The 20,965-nt window shown below is 34.8% G+C and overlaps 1 protein-coding gene across 8 annotated transcripts in view; it reads right to left on the bottom strand.

The window, feature by feature from the left end:
* The window catches only part of HEATR5A (HEAT repeat containing 5A), a 111,508-nt gene that overhangs the window by 24,087 nt on the left and 66,456 nt on the right, over nucleotides 1–20,965 (bottom strand). For 5 of the 8 annotated variants that reach the window (XM_032624377.1, XM_032624378.1, XM_032624374.1 and 2 more), the window contains exons 17-26: nucleotides 19,075–19,180; nucleotides 18,138–18,328; nucleotides 16,699–16,858; nucleotides 13,725–13,914; nucleotides 12,659–12,828; nucleotides 8,840–8,866; nucleotides 6,466–6,604; nucleotides 3,787–3,966; nucleotides 1,776–2,015; nucleotides 217–398 (exon numbers count right to left, since the gene is read on the bottom strand). In XM_032624377.1, the coding sequence (XP_032480268.1) occupies nucleotides 217–398; nucleotides 1,776–2,015; nucleotides 3,787–3,966; nucleotides 6,466–6,604; nucleotides 8,840–8,866; nucleotides 12,659–12,828; nucleotides 13,725–13,914; nucleotides 16,699–16,858; nucleotides 18,138–18,328; nucleotides 19,075–19,180 (1,585 nt within the window). The remainder of the gene's footprint in view (nucleotides 1–216; nucleotides 399–1,775; nucleotides 2,016–3,786; nucleotides 3,967–6,465; nucleotides 6,605–8,839; nucleotides 8,867–12,658; nucleotides 12,829–13,724; nucleotides 13,915–16,698; nucleotides 16,859–18,137; nucleotides 18,329–19,074; nucleotides 19,181–20,965) is intronic. The other 3 variants (XM_032624379.1, XM_032624381.1, XM_032624382.1) reach the window with 1 other exon arrangement.

The following is a 20,965-nucleotide window of genomic DNA, read 5'->3' on the forward strand; positions in this document are numbered from 1 at the left end:
AAGGTTTTAATTATGAAAATTAACCTTTAGTGTTATAAAAGACCTGTTTTATGTATTATTTTGCTTTTACATGAAGATTTCTTCTTTAAACATATACTGATTATACTGGTGATATATTAGCAGAGATACATACTCATTTACGTATTAAAAGGTGACATGCCAATTAGTTTCACAGACTTTTAATAATAATAAAATTCTCTAGTAGAAAGAGCTTACATTGGCTTGATACTGTTCCAGAATCACATGACCTGGAAACTCTGGTTCTGGAATAGTTGCAAATCGCCGAATAACAACTAACAGTGTTTCAAGGCCAGAAAGACGGAGCTGATCACTGTGATCTGTGGCAGCCATAAAGGCCATGCGAATTAAGTCAGCAAGATGTAGCACCAAAAAGTCATCTGCAATATTAAAAAAAATATCTTATTAAGAAAAAGAATACGCTGGAACTAAGATTTATGTTAAGTGATAATTTTTCCTCCTTTTAATTTCAGAACCTAGACTTACTTTTAAGTACTTTTGATTTGATTTACATTTTACTGTTTGTTAAATACAGACTTTAAAGCTGGCTTTACTGCACCAGTGCAAATACTCACATACAAACAACTATCCCAAAGCAAGTAATTATGCAGCTATTCAAAAACAAAGGCAGAATTAGCATCCTTTAAAAGAGTACTAATAGTACCTGCAATAAAAATTTTGTCCAGACTTTCTGACAAAAGTACATTAGAAGGTACTTAGGAGACTGGGTTTTGATGAATTAGACAGTAATTTAATCATCCTCTTTACATCGAGGCTAAAAGACAATGTCCCTTTAAAAAAAGTTTTATGTGGTTCTTTATATGGACTACATTACCTTACTCTTTTGCATGTCCTGCCACACACACAAATGATGGGAGCATAAAAGTATTTCTAGCTGTGAAATTATAAATGATAATTCTTTTCACGCCTACAACATATTCTTTGGTATAATAATTCTGGGGAGAGACATAAGACAATCATTTAACACTGTTCCAACAATAAAATGTTTACAGGTACAACTAACCTTTACCTAAAAAATATGTGAGACTAATTCAAAGAAGTATACTAGTTATAGGTCACAATGAAGAAACCAACTCATCTTAATAAGTGCCAATTACAGTTTTAATTGGGAACACAGGAGTCAGTAAGCACCTATATCAGAATAGTGCTCATCACAAATAAGAGACTCAATAAATGCTTACTTGAAAAACAATTAAAATAGAAATACCTAATTCATACTCTCAGACTGGCCATAACAACATCTTGCCTTATGATTCTTTTGTCAGGTAAAGAATATTTCCAAGGCACTGAGAAATGAGCATTGAGTCTTTGAACATATGTGCTTAAGTGATTTTTAAAAATTAGACATTAAACCATAATCCATATGCATTTAGGTAAAAATAATAAAACTGAACAATAAAAGGTCGAAATGGTCTTACAACTCGGTTTACTTTACATTGAGATAGACTTAAATATTTTCTAGGTAATATCCTTGAAACCAAAATAATCTATGAGCAAAACTGCTCTAAGTTACAATTCAGAAAATAAAATTTGGCAACTAGCTAATGTACATACTACTTTCCAAGAACATGACTATTCTCTATAAACTTAATATATCACATATGTCCACTAAACAAAAGTGAATGCGAATTTAAGAAGTTTAATCATTAAAAATGTATTTGAACATTAAAAATATACTATAGGCAGACAGCATTTCAATGTATATCATTTGGTCTTTTCATTATTATGCCACTTACTTCTTGAATCCCTTTTTTTCATTTCTTGTGCTAAAGCGATGTCAAAATGTGCACTGTGTGCATTCTCACACTGGTTAATTATCCTGCAGACACATTCAGCAGCAAAGACTCTTGTAGCCCATCGCGGATTGGTAAAAGGATGAGGTCTGCCATCATTTCTGATGGTCAGAACTGAAGCATCATCCCCTTTATCTCCTTCCTCTTCTTGCATTGTATCCACACAAGTTACAGTTGTAAAATCTTTTATCAAGGGAGAATACACATAATCACAATCAGTTGGAAGATGTATTTATAAAGGGACACAATGACTTCAAGTACAGACTAGAATTACTGTTGATCAAAATGACTACTAATAACAGTGGTATCTAAAGAAATGCTAAAAAAACTATTCTTAAAAAATGACAAAGTTGTTAAATGATATTTAAAGTGAAAACTGAACATGATACTAGAATAATTATCAATCCCCTGTATGTAGATGGATATACTTAAGGAAGCTCAGAATTCCCTAGTAGGGAGTGTGGTGGATAGAACTAGAGATGTTGTTTTAACACTGGGGCCTTGTATGAATTTAAGAAGGTTCCTGAACCCACTAAAAATGTCCAAAAATGTTTTTTTTCAGTACAGACCCATTGCTGTAATTACAGTCTCAAATTGTCCTGATGGCCAGAGCCATTAAGTAGTAAATTATTTCCCCTTAATATTATACTAACTGCTAACTTATTAACTGTTTAACTCGACTTAAATTGGAACTTATGCTATAAAACAAACCAACTTGTTTTTCTTAAATTATCTTGTATGTCAACATTTTTTGAGTGTGATACAATAGATAGCAATGATGTTACAAATAAAGTTAAGGCGAACTCCTGTCTTAAAACTGAGAAGTAAAGACTGAAATGTGGGTTTTCCTAAGAAGAAGGGATAGAGGCAAACTACAAAGGATAAAGAATAAATGGTGAAATAAAATTGAGCTATTAAAAATTTTTAAAATGATAGGTAAGATACCAGAAAAGTATAATCAACCTATCTATGCACATATATTTTTTTCTTTTAAAGAAGTCCTTCTAAGTTCTTAAGTAGTGGGGATAGAGGAGAACATTGAAGAAGGAAAACATGTAGAGCATAATGGTTGAAAGAGCAGGTATAAATCACTGGAAGAGTACCAAGAAGAACAGAGGCAGACAGAGAAGAATATTTTTAAAAATGCCAGAAATTTTATGGTACCTTTCACATAACTCAGAGACCAAAGCTACATTAAATTATAAGGCTTAAGTAACTGAGTTGAGAGCTACTGAAATATTATGAAAAGTTAAGATTTTAAAGTCATGTAGGCTAAGGTTTGAATACATCTGTGTGTGTCTTTGGGAAAATTACTTAACCTTTCCAAGTCTTGTTTTCTCTCGTGTAAAATGGAATAATACTGCGTACTCATAGGATGGTTAAAGGATTAAATCATATAAAATATGTACAATACCTGGAACAGAATTGGTTTCTATCCTCTTTCTTCCTCATTTATTTTCTTAGTCCAGGATATAAATTTTAAAGACTCTAACACACTTTCTCACTAATAATTATCTTGTACCAACAAAGACATTAGAGAAATAACACTATTAATATATTTTAAATTAACATTATTAAGAGTAGAGAAACTGGCTTGCTCAAAATGTCATAACTCTTGGTGAGTTTTCTATTAAGTTGATTTGATGCAACACCTCAAATATTTCTCACATGTATGAAAATAAACGATGGGGGTGCTGTAAGTTAGGTCATCCCTTTTATAGCATAAAATAACAATTCTAATTTTTAGTTTGTTTTTCACAGGAAACTCATATAAGACAATTATAAGGAAAAAAAAAAGTAGGCTTTTAAGTGTTGGACTAGAATCTCCATTAAAAAAAACAACAAGCAATTATAACCCAAATATCCAGATTGATAAATTGTCACTAGCAAACAATTTTATATAATGCTCTTACTTTTAATTTTATTATGTTGGCTGGTAATCACCAATACTTACCAGCTGATGCAGCAAGTACATCTTTACAAAGCTTTAACCAAAAGGAGAGCTTATCCACTGCCATAGATGTGAGCATATGGTTTAATGTCTCTTTGATATCATGGCATAATCTCCCATCTGTCTCTTTGTCAAGTAAGGTCAATAAGGCCCCTTCAAGGCCCACTTCTCTGATGTTAGCATCTGACAAGAAGAAAATCGATGATCTAAGTAATACAGAAAACAAAACTGCCATATGAGAAGCACACACATTCAGTAGTTATTAAAATATTACATGCAAATATATTCTTAAGAACTAGTCCAAATATTGCACCTCAACCTACTGAGGTCTATTTTAGTTCACAATTCAAGTTTGGTAATTATTCACAACACTGCAAAGTTATTTTTTATGCAATGTCATTGAAAGATAAATCTTTATTAAGAGTTAACTAATATGTTTTCCTTAAATTAGGTAAACATTTAAACCCAATTAGCATTCAATACTTATAAAAATTTATATGATGTTTCTTGGTATGATTATTTTATCTTTTCTTTAAAGTTAATTCAAATAATAATCATAATTAAGTTTTACTTATTCTGGTACAAAAGCTTTACATTTATTAACATGAGAGTAAAACTCAGACAGAAAACAACTATTGTATGGAGAACAGTGTTTAATTACTGCAACTAAACTACAGTGGATCTGAAGAAGACTACTGAATTAATATAAATTACTACACAATATTCTCACTGAAAAGTAATAAATCACCTCAAAAAAGAAATAAAAACCTTGATCTAGTGTATTTCCTCTTAATTCTGAAAATGTCAAAAGAACATATACATTTTCTCTTGAAGATTTAAGTCATGTGGCAATTATGAAAGCATTTAGTTATAAAGATTATGCTACTATTTTAAAAGAGGAGTTATCTTTTAAAGATCAGAAGGAGGAGGTAGGAATGTTTCTGATAAGGAGTCAGAACAGCCCAATGTAATGTGTGAGTCATGACTGGATCATAAATTTGGATGGGGGAGAGAGGGGTAGGAAAGAGTTTATAAAGGACTTTTTTTTTTTTTATAATGGGAAATTTATGTGAGGACTGTACATTCTATGAAGCTACTAAATTAATGTTGATTTTACTAGGTATGGAAATAACATGTGTTCATGTAGGAGAATGTCCTTGAAAAATGCAAATAAGTATTTAGGGTGAACCATGATGATGCCTGCAACCTGCTTTCAGATGGTTTGGCACGAGGTTTGTGTGTGTGTGTGTATATATACTGAGAGATATATAAAATGAGTATCATATAGGTAGTAGGTGAATCTATGTGTTCACTGCACATTTCTTTCAACTTTTCCATGGGTTTGAGAAAGTACAAAACTTTTAAAAATGAATTATATAATGAGTTCTTTACTATAAATTTTTCTTTAATTTTATTTTTGGCTGTGTTGGGTCTTCATTGCTGAGCATGGGCTTTCTCTAGTTGCAGTGGCTTCTCTTGCTGCGGAGCATGGGCTCTCTGCATGCGGGCCTCAGTAACTGTGGCACGCGGGCTCAGTAGTTGTGGCTTTCGGGCTCTAGAGCGCAGGCTCAGTAGTTGCGGCTCATGGGCTTAGCTGCTCTGCAGCATGTGGGATCTTCCTGGACCGGGGCAGACGGGTTCTTAACCACTGCGCCACCAGGGAAGCCCCTTTACTATAATTTTAATCACACAGCTAATTCAATAATTATGTACCAGTACAGTTACATAATAAAATCCTAAAGCAACAAATACAGATAATTCCAGTGGTGAATATAAGTTAAAGGTCACTTTGGGGAGAATACCACACATTAACCATGTTCTGCAACCTGTCTGATGACTACTATAACAGTTCAGCAATGCTGATAAACTCAAGTCAGAGCAAAGGTTTTAATATAATAATAAAACTAATTTAAAGAGCACAGCATGACAGTAAAATATATTATAGATCTGAGAGCTTTAGATATTGGAAAGCTTTATGAAGTCTGAGACCTAGAAGTGTGACAGCACTTGGGAAACTATATACTTTTAAAGTGTAAGATATTATCATTACTATTTTTATAGGCTGTTTGAATTTATATGCATGTTTGAGTTATTCACATAATTTTAAAATGAAGAGACATACTTAAAACAAATCTTACTGGCCAAGAAATTCTTTAATTCAGCTCTAAAATATAGAAAGGGTATAAAAATCCTTTAACTTGAAGCAGATTCATCTATGAGAAATTTTATTGAATGAGATTTAGGGGGAAGAAAGGCATATATGATAAAATGACTTCAGTGCTAAATCCAGTTTCAATCCATTATTGTGAAAAAACTCGTTTGAAACCAATGGCTCTCAAACTTCAGTACCATTATTGTAGAAAAATAAGTAAGAGATTGCTGGGCTCTACTGCCAGATTTCTGGCTTAGCAGATTTGGGATGGGGCCCAATAATCTGCATTTCTAACAAGTTCCAAGGTGAGGTGGATGTCGCTGCTGTAGGGGGCCTAAGATTGAGAACCATTATCTAAACCAGTAACATCAATTGGTGGAATGATAATCATTGTTAAATTATCACTTGTAGCAGGTTTAAGACATTATATACTAACTTTTAAATTTTGTTTTAAAAACTCATGTTTATATGGAAGATTTAAGATTAAAACAGCCATCTGAGCTGGAGATAATACTGATAAAAAGAATTACCTGGAGTCAACTCTTCTCTGCTAACCTTAGCAAGCGTAACAGCATGTTCTGAAACTTCAGCTGCTTCTCTCTGAACAAGCTGACGTAAACAAGCCAGTACTGCTCGTCTCAGTAACAAATAGGGACTACAAAGATTCACCTGAAAAACACCATTTGGGAAGTAAAAGAGCTGAAATTCTTGGTGGCATTCAATACATCTAACAGATATTCACTGGACCCCTCCTGATTGTGTCCAGCCCAGTGATGGGCTGGACACAATTTACTAAATACACAGAAACTTCAACTATCCTAGCACATATTTTTTATTATACAACTTAGAAACAGCTTAAGGAGTAGTACATGTACTTATTAGGCAATATTCATAAACAAATCCAAGCAAAAGCCTCCTGACAATGTTAGAAGACATAAAATTTATATGAGTAAAACAGTTTTGAGAGACAAAAGAGATACAATTGAGAAAGAATTTATTTGCAGCTTATATATATGTGCTCATGGAACTACATTATGAATCTCTAAGTAGAAGTTTATACAAATCCATATAAGCACTGTAGCATACTGGTTAAAATGGAGGCTCTGGAGTCAAACTGTCTCAGTTTGAGTCCTAGATCCACGACTTACTAGCTGTGTGACCTTGGGCAAGTTATTTAACCTCTCTGTGTCTCAGTTTCCTCATTTGTTATATGGAGATAACACTACCCCCATCTCACAGGGCTGTTGTGAAGTCAACACAAAGAAACATGCAAAAGTGCTTAGCACAGTACCTGGCAAATAGTAAGCACTCGATAAATGTTAGTTATTATTAATGCAGCGTCTATCAGTAGTAGTTTATTCAGATGCCATACATAGTAAGTAAATGCATTTTCAAATAAAGGCAGAAAGAGTCTTACTCAGAAAACATATTCACCAAAAATGCTCTCTAGAAACATTATAGATAGCAAATTTTATACACGTATATCTACTTATATATGAATATACATATATGTACATAGATATGTAAATGTCTTAGCAATAGAGAATATTTCTGCTCAGAATGATAGGCTCAATACATATTTTTACTGAGAAGTATTTAAACCATGTAAATCTCAATAGGTTGTGTCTACCTAGGGTAAATGATACAATTGGTGATATACCTTAAATGAGCAATTAAAACAAGTCAAAGGTTTCTGGATACCAATTCTTAATGATTTCATAAGTAGAATAAAGCCTAGAGATTTTGAAATTTATTTTGTCCTAACTATGAAAATAAAGACCAGTTTGGTGTGGCTTATGACAATAAATGTCTTATAATAGTGATTTTTCTGAGCAAAATTTTAGAAATAATGGTATAATTCATATATGTGCCTTTAGATCTGGTTTATGTGTCAAAGACAGGACTGAAGTAGGTGAGTCTGTTGAAAAGAGCAGAGGCAAAATTCTGAGGAAAAGAGTACGTAGTGGCAGCTGGTTTGTGATATATGATACATGCAAAGAGAGCTAAATCCTTAATTTTATCAGAAGATGAAAGGCAAGAAAAGTTTGTGAATATATTAGCAGTGAAACATACAGATGAGAACTGCTTTATAAATATGTTCTATTATACCCTCAAGCTATATCATGAACTCAAAAGTGGAAAGACAGGGATGCCATTCACAAAGCCTCAAGGTCATGTCATTCTAGTCATGTTTATGAACTCTGCTGTTAGAAACTAGTATACAGGATAACAGAGAAGTTAAAATGTAAACGATTAGGTTAATTCATGCCCAAGATTACGGCTATATTTAACAACAATGACAAAAAAGCACTCTATTAAGACAATTTTAAAGAAAAGTTAATAAATCTACTAGTTACTTTAACTGGAGTTTTACAAGCATATAATACAAGGCAGGTGCAGCGTTTATTCAGGCTGGTCAAACAATCTTTTAGAAAAAGCATGCTCAAAAGTACTCTTGTTTGGTAGAAAAAATATTAAAAGGCCGTCACACAAAGCAAAATGGGACGCTTAATATTTCCATGTCATTCTCCAGCATTTATATTGGGAAGAGGAATAGAGTGGATTAAGGCAAACAAATCAAGCAAGCAAAATACAGAAATTAAATCAGACTGTAATTACAATTCCTTTCTGAAATGAATACATTAAATCAAAATGATGCAAAATTAAGTGCAAGGAGTGAGTGCACCAGCTGGAGAAGGTTAGGGAGGATTTGTTTACATGGGTATTAAATAAACACCATGTAACATGCTATACACACTGGACTTTGCATTAATGGTTAGCTTAAACAAAGAGATGCAGAGGAAAACAAGAACATCTACAACCAAAAAAAAAAAAAAAACACAACACAAAGAAACAGCACTGCAAACCTCAAAAAAAGTTAGGAATCGAGGGTCAGGGACCTACCAACACAGAATTATCCAACAAGATCTCCTGCACAAAAACAAATGACAGACTGGTCATGACAAAACCAAAAGATAAATACTAGGATGACTTTGACAACAGTCAGCTAAGCATTAAAATGTAAATGTTAATAGAGCTATCATTCAAACTGGCTTAGCTTCAGCTTTAAAAAAGATGCCATAAATACTTCATTTTCCAACTTAAAATATGAGTTGAGGTAAGATTTTTAAAACAGTCAACTCAAGATGTAAAGATATAAAAAATACAATAATTTCAAAATGCACATTTGTGTAATTAGGTTTTCCTTTGGAATCTTTCATTAAGCCTCAGTAACAAAACCAGAACAAGTAGACATGAGTGTGAAAGGAGTGATCTGGATTACATTCACATGAACAGGTGTCCAGCAAGGGACCAAGTTAATGGTTTACCTCATCACAAGTTAATTATAGATTTCTTATTCTTGGAAGCCAAGTTTTAAAACTGTGAGTAGTCAGAATTGCAAGTGTAGCTAACGCCAAGTTCAGAATGGAAGTTAAATAGCATGCAGTTAGAAGAAAACCCTTTGCAGTAAGATTCCTTCCTAATGATTAAATGCATTGTGAACATTCAGGGAGTTTCAGTTAATATGAAAACACTTCATGCTAAATAATTAAGTTCTATGTAGAAAAGAAACCTGATCATAAAGTTGTCAATAGGAAAGCAAAAGCAATTTTTTAAAATAAATTTATTTATTTTATGTATTTATTTTTTGCTGCGTTGGGTCTTGGTTGCTGCCCGCAGCCTTTCTCTAGTTGTTGCAAGTGGGGGCTACTCTTCCCTGTGGTGCGCGGGCTTCTCATTGTGATGGCTTCTCTTGTTGTGGAGCACAGGCTCTAGGGGCGCGGGCTTCAGTAGTTGTGGCACAAGGGCCCAATGGTTGTGGCTTCCGGGCTCTAGAGCACAGGCTCAGTAGTTGTAGCACACGGGCCTAGTTGCTCCCTGGCATGTGGGATCTTCCAGGACCAGGGCTTAAACCCATGTCCCCTGCATTGGCAGGTGGATTCTCAACCACTGTGCCACCAGGGAAGCCCCAATCTTCTTACTACAGGGCATACTTTAAAATACAATAATAAATTTAGAATAAAAGCTTTACTTTTTGCTAACACAAAATTGCTAGTGATAGCAATTTTTTTTTTTTTGCGGTATGCGGGCCTCTCACTGTCGTGGCCTCTCCCGTTGCAGAGCACAGGCTCCAGACAGGCAGGCTCAGTGGCCATGGCTCACGGGCCCAGCCAATCCATGGCATGTGGGATCTTCCTGGACCAGGGCACGAACCCGTGTCCCCTGCATTGGCAGGCGGACTCTCAACCACTGCACCACCAGGGAAGCCCGTGATAGCAATTTTTGAATTTAATTTCTGTATAAGAAAATTCATTTTATAGCTTAAGTATTATGAGTAACATGAATAAGACCTGTAATTGTTACTTCTGATTTTCTCAGTTGCTCTGAATGTACCTTAAAAAAAAGATCTGAGAACAGTCTCTGTTCTTCTTTGTATGTAACCTTCTCAGTCTGGTAAAAGAAAAGAGTACCGAATTTGATCAGATCTAATTCACAATGAATTAGTAGTTATTCTTGCTTTTTATTTCTCAATAAACTTTACTTAATAAATGAATTCATGTATCAGTTAAAGAAGAAATTTTAAAAGGGTATTAATGGAAATTTTCTACTATGGTTCAAGAAGAAAAAATGGCAGTATTGTTTTTATTTATTTAGGCTATGTTGTGTCTTCGTTGCTATGCACAGGCTTTCTCTCTAGTTGTGGTGAGCGGGGGCTACTCTTCATCGCAGTGCATGAGCTTCTCATTGCAGTGGCTTCTCATTGCAGTGCATGGGCTCTAGGCGTGTGGGCTTCAGTAGTTGTGGCTTCCAGGCTCTAGAGCGCAGGCTCAGTAGTTGTGACGCACGGGCTTAGCTGCTCCGTGGCATGTGGGATCTTCCCGGACCAGGGCTCAGACCCATGTCCCCTGCATTGGCAGGCGGACTCTTAACCAGTGCGCCACCAGGGAAGTCCCAGTGTTGTTATATTTAAATGGAGAGTAGAAAGTTAGATCGACTTGCAAAGTAGTGGGTATTTTTCAGTAATTGGTATTGGCAACTGTTCTTCAAATATAAAGAGCAATATTCCTGGGGAAAAGTTGCTGAATGATAACGGTAAAATTCTTTTCCAGTTAAGTGCTGTTTTCTCTAATACATGTTTAACCCAGACAGAAACCAAAGTTTCTATCAGAAATGTTAGTTACGTCCTCTCTTTAAGAGTCTTACATAATTATGACTATGAAAATCAATATGGAGATAAATACAATTCTATATTTAAGTTACATGTTAAGAAAATAAAAACAATTACAATTTACTGAGTGGTTATTAAGTGCCAAGGACAAGTGCATTTATAGACGGCATCTTGTGTAATCCTCGTGTTTTATAGACATGATAACTGAGGCTGAAGGAGGTTATGGGACGTCCCTAAGGCCACAGAGCTAGGAGGGAGCAGAGCTAAGAGGGTCCATAACTACAAAGTCAATATGAAATACTGAAACGAGGACTGGACAAGGAGTTCAGAAACCTGGATTCTAGGCTTAGAGCTACTACTCCCTAGGTATGTTACCTTGGGCAAAATATTTCACTTTCTGGTCTTTAGTTTATATTTTTATTGAGAAGGTTGGTTTTACTGATTTTTGAGGTTCTTTCAAGGCCTGAAATGCATATTTTGTCTTAAGCTTGAAAATGAAAGGTCTGTCTAAAGTAATGATTCTCAACTGTCATGTTACTAAGGGGAGTGTGCTGTGAACATTACAGGGGCAGAAAAAGTAGAAAAGCAAAGGTGTCAAGTTTTTTGATTTTGTTTTTTTTTTAATTTTATTTATTTATTTTTGGCTGCATTGGGTCTTCGTTGCTGCGTGCGGGCTTTCTCTAGTTGCGGCGAGTGGGGGCTACTCTTCGTTGCAGTGCATGGGCGTCTCAGGGCAGTGGCTTTTCTTATTGCAGACCACAGGCTCTAGGTGCATGGGCTTCAGCAGTTGTGGCACATGGGCTCAGGAGTTATGGCTCGCAGGCTCTAGAGCGCAGGCTCAGTAGTTGTGGTGCATGGGCTTAGCTGCTCCGTGGCATGTGGGAATCTTCCCGGACCAGGGCTCGAACCCGTGTCCCCTGCATTGGCAGGCAGATTCTTAACCACTGTGCCACCAGGGAAGTCCCCGGTGTCAAGTTTTAACTCCAAGTGTAACTCAACTTTTTCAGGCAAGTCCAGATAGAAACTGGTGATGCTCAAGGTAAATCTTAAAAACCACTGAGGATTATGAAGCATCTCATCAGAACTTTTTTACTGATCACCTTCACCTTTCTATATTCATTAGACACACTATTAGAACCCAGATATTGATGCATATGCTGGTAGAATATTAAGGAAAAATATTATTTGCCCATCTGGGATGAAAAGAACTTTATATGTAATAATTTGGGAAAGAGGAAGAAGAAGAAGTAGGAAAAAATAGATGTTACCACATAAATATTTCCAGGTCCTATAGCATTATATACTACCTGTGATATTAGCACTCAGTATGTCTTTACTGATTAATGAATCAATATTCCAAATACTAAGTTCAACATTAATGGAAGAAAAATGAATCAATATATGAGAGGTTTAAGATATGATTATATGAAGTTGCCCCCCACTGCCCAAAAAAGACCAGAACTGAGGGAAAATAGCTATTGTACAGTCTAGAGAATAATTAAATTTAAATTTCCAATAACAGAAACTAAGAACATATACAATTTTATACTCACACAGAGGCAGCTGACCAGGCTAGACAAGTTGACATGTCGTGGAGCAAACATGTGAAGCTGCTGAAGGCATGAGATGGCCTGAGCTTGGACAAGGCAGTCTGGGTTATCTTGCATCACTGCACAACCCAACAGACAGGAAGTCCTTAGGGTAGAAACGGAAGTACTGTTACCTAAAATGAAAGCAGAAAACTTTTAATAATTGGTCTATAAAATCATTACCCTTTAAACATATATTACTGGGCTTAAAATTTCCTTTTTTCCCCCATCTTAAACTTAAGGTTCTGTGAAGTAAATTTCTCCTACAAAAGCAGGGATAATCCAGGTTATAGATTTTTAGATTATGTTAGTTATAGTCTGAAAGATTTATGGTAACACAAATGATTAGGCAAAGAAGAACCTAAGACTATCTGCAGTTTACATCAAATTTTCATGAAAAGTAGAATTAGAAAGTGCTAATAAACTTCACCCTGCTTGTATTAGTTGAGAGTTGCTTTCATATATTAAAATCATGTACTTTGCATCTGAATAGATCAGAATAACTGAGTTTTGGGGCTTTGTCATTTATATCTTAAAAGAGATAGAGTTCTTTAAACTATTCCATTCCATGTCTGTCATTTTACTGGTTAAGGGAAGCATTTTTAGGACATATCTAATCTTTCTAAATATGGTACTCCTTATCTTTTCAAGGTAAGAAAAATAAGACTAGCATTTATTTTAACAAAATATACGGAGCACCTACTATGTGCCAATCACAAGGGTTTTTCACATTTTCTCTTATTTGATAGAAGAGGAAACTAAAGCTTAGAGACATGAGGATTTCCCCAAAGTCACCCAATTAACTAATAGTTGGTAAAGCTTAGATTAAGTTTCTATGTTTTTTCTATCATGTCGTCATCCAGGAGTCAAAGTCTTCCCAAGACTGTTCTCAACATTCCGCCCATATATTTGAAAAGAGCATTCCGCTAAACTTCACTTTATTGAGAAATGTTTGAGTCCATAATAGGAACTGAATTCATTTTTACGCATATATTTTTATGTAAAACATCAGAAAAGCAGCTATGCATACCTTGTAGTTCTGGACCCAGTGTAGTAATAAGGGCATTCAAACAGCGACCAAGGCTTTGGTGAACTTCAGCATGAGTAGGAGGCACATTTAACAACAACATAATAATAAGAGACAGGGTTGGTTCTGCATGTGTATAATAGAGTGGGCCAGCAGAATCAATTACCAATGAGAGAGAATGCAGTGCCCAGGTCTGTGAAGACAGAGAAAAACAATTTAAAATGTTATAGCAGCATTAAGAAACATAAAACACAATGAGTTGTTCTTTTGTTGAAGCAAGTGATAATGTAATAGCACAGTAAAGTATTTGTGTGTTATTACTAACTTGGAGAGAGAAATGGAGAAAATTTTTCTCTTTAAATATCCAGTAAAAAACAATCGAGAGACAAATGCCTAATTTAGAATGGCATATGTGCATATATCTCAGCACTAAGAATTCCATACAGTGTTTGGTTCTTTAGCTAACAGCTTGAACTAAATCTGGTTTGTTGAGAACTGTTTAATGTTTAATCTATATAGAAAATGAAAATTCAAGTTTTTAAAAGATTCAACAATATCTACAACTACATGCAACAATTACAGACAAATCTCTTGAACACAGTGTTGAAGAAAGCCAGACATAAAAAAGTACATACCATATTATTCCATTGATATAAAGTATAAAAGCAGGCAAAACTAATACATGCTGTTGGAAATTAGGATAGTGGTTATCCTTGGTGGGACAGGTAGTAACTAGAAGAGAACATGAGGAGAGTGTTTGGGGTATTGATATTGCTCTGTTTCTTGATCTAGGTGCTGGTTACATGGTGTATTCAGTTCCTACACTTTATTCACAGCGATGCACACTTCTAACAGGTGCGGTGTTATAAGTATATAAAAATAAATATATTTATAAATATAAATATTTATATTTATAAAACAAATATACATGTTATATATAAATATGTATTTATATATTAAACAAACAAAATGCCTTTAAGCCAAATCTTGCCTGCCACCTATTTTTTTTTTTTTTTCCTGCCACCTATTTTTAGAAATAAAGTTTTGTCGAAACACAGTCATTCTCATCTGTTTACATATTATTTATGGCTGCTTTCCTGCTATAATGGCAGAATTGAGCAGTTGACAGAGACTGTATAACATGTAAGGCCTAAATAATTTACTACCTGGCCCTTTATAAAATAAGTTTGGCAACTCTGGTTCAAACAAGACTGGCCATACACTGATAACCACTGAAGCTAGACGATGGGTATAAGAGGTTCCTTATAGCATGTTCTCTACTTTTATGTATGCTTGAACTTTTTATAACAAGAAGTATCTGAAGAGTCCTCCTTTTAGGAAATCAACTGAGAAACTTTTACCCCTCTTATCAATAGATGTATACGAAAAGCTTACAGTACTTTAAATGCTACAAAAATGAACTCCCATTAGGTGAGAGATAGCAGCAATCAAGAAGAGTCAGATTTGATGACACTGGATGCCATGGAAAGAACAATTTAAATTAATCAACAAAAGATAGTCAATATAAAAGGATGTGTGTTCAGAACAGACTTCTTGAAGGGGAAAAGGAGAAATATAATAAACAGAAGCAAAAAGTACTGTACTAAAGGAATGAAGAAGAAAGAATGGAACACCTTATAAATCAACTCAAGTAACAGATGATGTGAAAAAAAAGAAAACTATTAGTAATATGGTAACTCAAGAATGAAAGCCATGTTGGATGTTGAAGTTTAACAGGAAGGTGGTTAAACTGGATGTTGGAATACTAAAAAATGTGGATTATCAGAAAGGAATAGAAACAGAGGAGAGCAATAGGAAAAACATTAAGTGCAGATACGAGAATGACATGTGTGGGAGGAAAGTAGGAAGATCAGCTTAGGAGAAGACCAGTACTTTGGGTTAATAACAGAGAAAGTTTCTGGGTCAGTTGATGGGACTTCAATGAGAAGTTGATTTAAGAAGCAATAGGCAGGTCTTCCCCGGTGGCGCAGTGGTTGAGAGTCCGCCTGCTGATGCAGGGGACACGGGTTCGTGACCCGGTCCGGGAGGATCCCACATGCCGCGGAGCGGCTAGACCCGTGAGCCATGGCCACTGAGCCTGCGTGTCCAGAGCCTGTGCTCCGCAACGGAAGAGGCCACAACAGTGAGAGGCCCACATACCGAAAAAAAAAAAAAGAAAAAGAAAAAAAAGAAGCAATATGCAGTTTCCCCAGCTTTTCATTAAGGAAGTGGCAAGATGAAAATCTTTCAGGAAAACATTTTTGGCTTCACATCTAGGGAGAGTTGAAAAGAAAAGAACTTAAACATAAAGTGACCAGGTAGGAGACTACTGTAGTAATTAGGGACACACAGGGGGGACAGAGATACAATAAGGGGATTAGAAAAGCAGGAAGAGTAACAATCATTCAAGATGTGATTAAGATATCAGGAGAAGGATGACTGACAGAAATGGGTAAGATATGTATAATAATATGGTAAAGTGGTTAAGAACATGAGTTCAGAGTCCATGACTTATGTTCTTCACCTGACTCCACGATATATTAGTTTTTTAGCTGTGAGCAAGTACTTAGCTTCTATAAGCCACAGTTTTCTTTCTGTATAATGGGAATATACATACTAGATTACTGTGAGGATTAAATATGTTCATATGTTTAGAAGAATGTAATACAATGCATGGTACCTGTTAAGCTCTACAAAACAGTAGACGTTATTTTAAGATGGAAGGGAGATCCATTTTCAGAAAATGATATTGAACTTGACTTTAGACAATGAGTATGAAGTAAAGATACTGAATTTGAATTTTAAAAATCCATCGAGGTTAACAATGGCTTTGATTTTATTATGGAGCAAGAATTATTTTATAAATTATTATTATTATTTTATATTTATTTTATAAATTAGTAATGGTCAATAAAAACATAATCTGCATTATCTACAAATCAAGAATTTCAAGGAAGGTATCACATGAAGTACTTACCTGCACATCAGGAGAAGTGCTGTCCTGAGATAAAGTGTAAAGGATTCCAACACAAGAATTCAAATGTTGAGAAGAACTTATTCCTCCCAAGTACCTATGTAGGGATCCCAAAGCCAATGAGTGTCCTGTTCTGGTAACTGCGTCCCTTGCTGATTTCAGTCTGTGATTATGGAAACAAAAAGAAATGACAATTACTGAAACAAAACCAATGCATGCACGCTGTCACTTAGGCAAACTTGCTGCAAAGTTCAGAAATATATTTACCGTTAACTGATAAAAAAAATTCTGAAATAACCTGAAAGGTATCTTTAAAAGAAAAAAATTTAAATAAAAACGTCTTTACCATTATTAACAATTATTTAAATATAAGCAATTTCAATGTCTCTCAGAAATACACACACACTAAATTCATATGGCAGGCATTATTACTTTATCATTAAGTTATACTTTAAAAACTCCCATTGCTGAGATACTCTAATTCCATATAAAGAGATTTCCAATTCAAGAACTTTGATTTAAAAATTAAATATAGTAAGAGAACTCATTATTTATTAGGAGTTTTCTTATGAATTGTATACTAGTTTAAGCGCTTTATATTTGGTCCTTTAATCTGCTCAACAATCTTGAGATTCACACTACTGATATTATCAGTTCCTTTTAACAGATGAGGAAATCAAAGTGACTTAGTCATTTTAGCCAAAGTGACTCTTACAAAGTAACCAACTATTAAATGGAAGAGTTGGGATTTGAACCGAGTTAGTAATCTGACATCAAACGTTGAGCTCATAACCAAATCAAGATACACATATTCAATAGACTAGAAGGTGAAAGCGCTGCCTGCATTACTACCACCACTAATCATACAGCTTTATATATGTATAACTAATATAACCATGAAATTTATTTGCAGTTGTTTTATTTTTTCATACTACTTTCATGTTTATTATCTCATTTACCTTAATATTCTTAGTAAGCAGGGTAGCATTAATAACCTTCTATATGAAATAGAGGAAAACTGGTTGAGAGGATTAAGTAACATGCTCATGGTTACAAAGCTGGTAGAAACAAAAATATAGTTTATGTTTCCTGACCTGCAGCCTTCTCTCTTTCCATTAGGTTGTTCTTACTACCTATCATCTATATTTAACATGATAAAACTGCATAAGCTTCTTACTCCCGGAGTCCACTGATGGCCTATTACATCACTCATATAGATAGTGATCTTTCTCATATAAAAACTAAAGCCAAACAACTAGTAATAGTTTTATGTTCCAAAACAAGCAGGCCAAGGCAGGGTGGGGGCGAGTTCTCCTTTATTTTAAAGTATATTTCTCAATTTTTTAAAGTTAATTATCAGAATGAAGTTTCATAAGTTCCAACAAGCCACACACCCAGTTTTGACACATGGTCCATGAGTATTAAGTAAGAAATTCACTTACTTGTCAAAGCTAACTTGAGCTAATACAGCAGTAAAAGCTCCATCATCAACCACTTGGGCTAATCTAGCCCATGCCTCTGCAGCTGCACATCTCAAGAGGGGGCTGGGACTTTCTAAGGCTCCCATCACCAATGCGAGGACAGGTCTTCTCATTTCTTCTGGACCCAAATGTCCCTTAGAGCCAGCCACATACTGAAATATGTAAAAAACAATCCAAACTTGCAACTCTAGTAAATTCTCTTATCCAGTTTGGAATGTATATTCTGGTTAACCAAATATGTTCATATTTGGTGATTACTCCTTTAAAAAAAATCAGAATACCAAAATCCACAGTAAACATACATCATTTTTCTCATGAAGTACTTTAGAATTTTAAACCTCCAGGCAAACAACATGGTAATTATCACTGTAGTATATATGTGTTCAGAAGAACATTAATAGGGATTTCCATAAAATAAATGATCAATGAAGCCTATTATATTTTACTTAGAAACAATCAGCCATAAATGCAGCAATGATCCAGATTTGGTCCATAGGCCATAGTCTGCCAATCCCAGATCTGGGATATTAGGGTTGGTAGGTTAAAGCATGGTTCTAAGCCAAGATTATAAATCTGATTTCTGACTAACAAGTTTTATATGGAGAAAAAATAAAAGGGGAGGGACTTCCCTGGCGGTCCAGTAGTTAAGACTCTGTTCTTCCAATGCAGGGAGCACGGGTTCGATCCCTGGTAAGGGAACTGAGATCCCACATGCCACGCAGTGTAGCCAAAAAAAAAAAAAAAGGTAAAAGGGGAATTACAAATCCTGAAACATTAAGAAAAATCGGGGGGGAAAAAACCAGCCCTTTAAAAACACCTTCCCCAACCTACTTAGTTGGCCATACATTAGGGAAACAAAATAATAAAGCAAACGTGAATTTTTAAAAAACAGAATTACCTTCAAGAAACTAGAAACTGAAGAAACAACATGTAACTGAACTACTTGTTGACGAGCTCCTTTTGTATGCTTTATACTGTCCAAAAGCTGTTCCAGTATGAGAAGCCTAAAATCAGAAACAAGATTTAAAGATAAAGTAAGTCAAAGGACAGTACTGAGTATCCACTACAAATTTGTTTTGTTGCATTTTGTTGGAACTACTAAAATGAGATAAACTGTTGTCAAACACACTGAAGCATTTTAGGAAATGAAAATATATCACAACCAATGCAAAAATATTTTGATTATGTGTCATTATGACCGTGGGGGAGAAGCATTATTTTGTGAAGAAATAACAACAAATGTATCACTTAATACAGATTTACCCGGGCAAATTCAGCTATTTCAGCAACTATTTTCTAAACAAATATTTTGAAAGTCACTTGCGTCAACATTTTTGCTCTTAATAACAGGACATACTGGATTCAAATACATTCCTTCATTTTAAAGGTAGCACTGACTTCAGATAATGAGAAGCAGCACAGCCTTTCGAACCCCAACCATACCTTAAACATGTACTTGGGATCATACTATATATAACACAGTTTTTACACTTGCTTTTCTCACTTAAAATTACCTCTTTAGCACTTTTCAAATCATTTTTATTCTTTGATAATTTTCAGGAAGCCAAATTTTACTACACACATACTACAATTTATTCAACCATTCTCCTACTGGTGGACAGCAAACTTCTTATTTTCACAATTCTAACTATGATGAATATATGCACATTACTTTTGGTGTGGGGTTGAATGTGTCCATGGGTTTTAATGTAGCTTCCATAAATTGTTTTCCATGTCCTTTTTTAAAATCCATTTGTTGAGATTAAAAATATGTAACCATGAAATAAACCACCCCATTTTTTCCCACCAATTTCTCTTTAGAAACATTGCTTCAGAGCTCTGAACTTCCTTCCCCCGCCTTCTCTCCCTTTAAATCAGGAAAACTGAAATAATTTTTAAGAATACTTCTTCCGTTATGAACTATCTTTATGGTAGGCATAGACCTTATAATTGATCTCCATCTCTCTAGTATCTGGGTTTGTCATGTAGTCAGCAGTCAAATGTGCTTGTTGAACAATATAAAGGACAGTTGCACCCAGTGAGTGAAAACAGGGCATGACTGGCTGAAGATGGCACATAGGTATACTTTTACTCAACTCTAACGTACTTGCAATAGTATCTCTGAGCCTGTAACTAAATCTCTATCACTCTGATGAGGCCACAAGACCCAAATACAGTTTTGTTCCAAATGACAATTCTGTTATCAAAACAGAATAGATATGGGTATTGTGCTTTAAAAAACCCAGCTGTGGAAGAAGTTAAGTCAGAAAAAAGGGAAGGTGTGAAGTTACATGTGTATGACTTGAGGAAAGCAATATACATAAAATCAACTCAAAGAATATAATAAACATGGTGGATCACTAAAAATTTTGGGAAAACCCACGGTAACTCTAAGTAGTCTATTTAGTTAAATATTTATTTCCTTATTTCAAGGTTAATTCTGTTCATCATAATAAACCTGAAAAACTCAGAAAAACACAGGAAAGAAAAATAAAATTCACCCATAATCCCACCATCTGGAAAGAGCCACTATTAACATTTGGCATCTTTGTTTTAGTCTCTCACCGGTCCCGTTTCCACCCCAGGTATATGGATATCATTTTTAGAAAACTGGGATCACAGTGTATACACTTTATTAGTAACTCTTTTTCATTTCCCTAAATGTTAATCCCATCTTATTAATTACTGCATTGAAATAATTTTTTTCTCTTGGCCTCCTGTGATATTTCTTTTTTATTTTAATTGAAGTATAGTTGATGTACAATATTATTTGTTACAGGTGTACAATA

Source organism: Phocoena sinus, chromosome 2, assembly GCF_008692025.1.
Source record: "Phocoena sinus isolate mPhoSin1 chromosome 2, mPhoSin1.pri, whole genome shotgun sequence".
Taxonomy (NCBI): Eukaryota; Metazoa; Chordata; class Mammalia; order Artiodactyla; family Phocoenidae; genus Phocoena; species Phocoena sinus.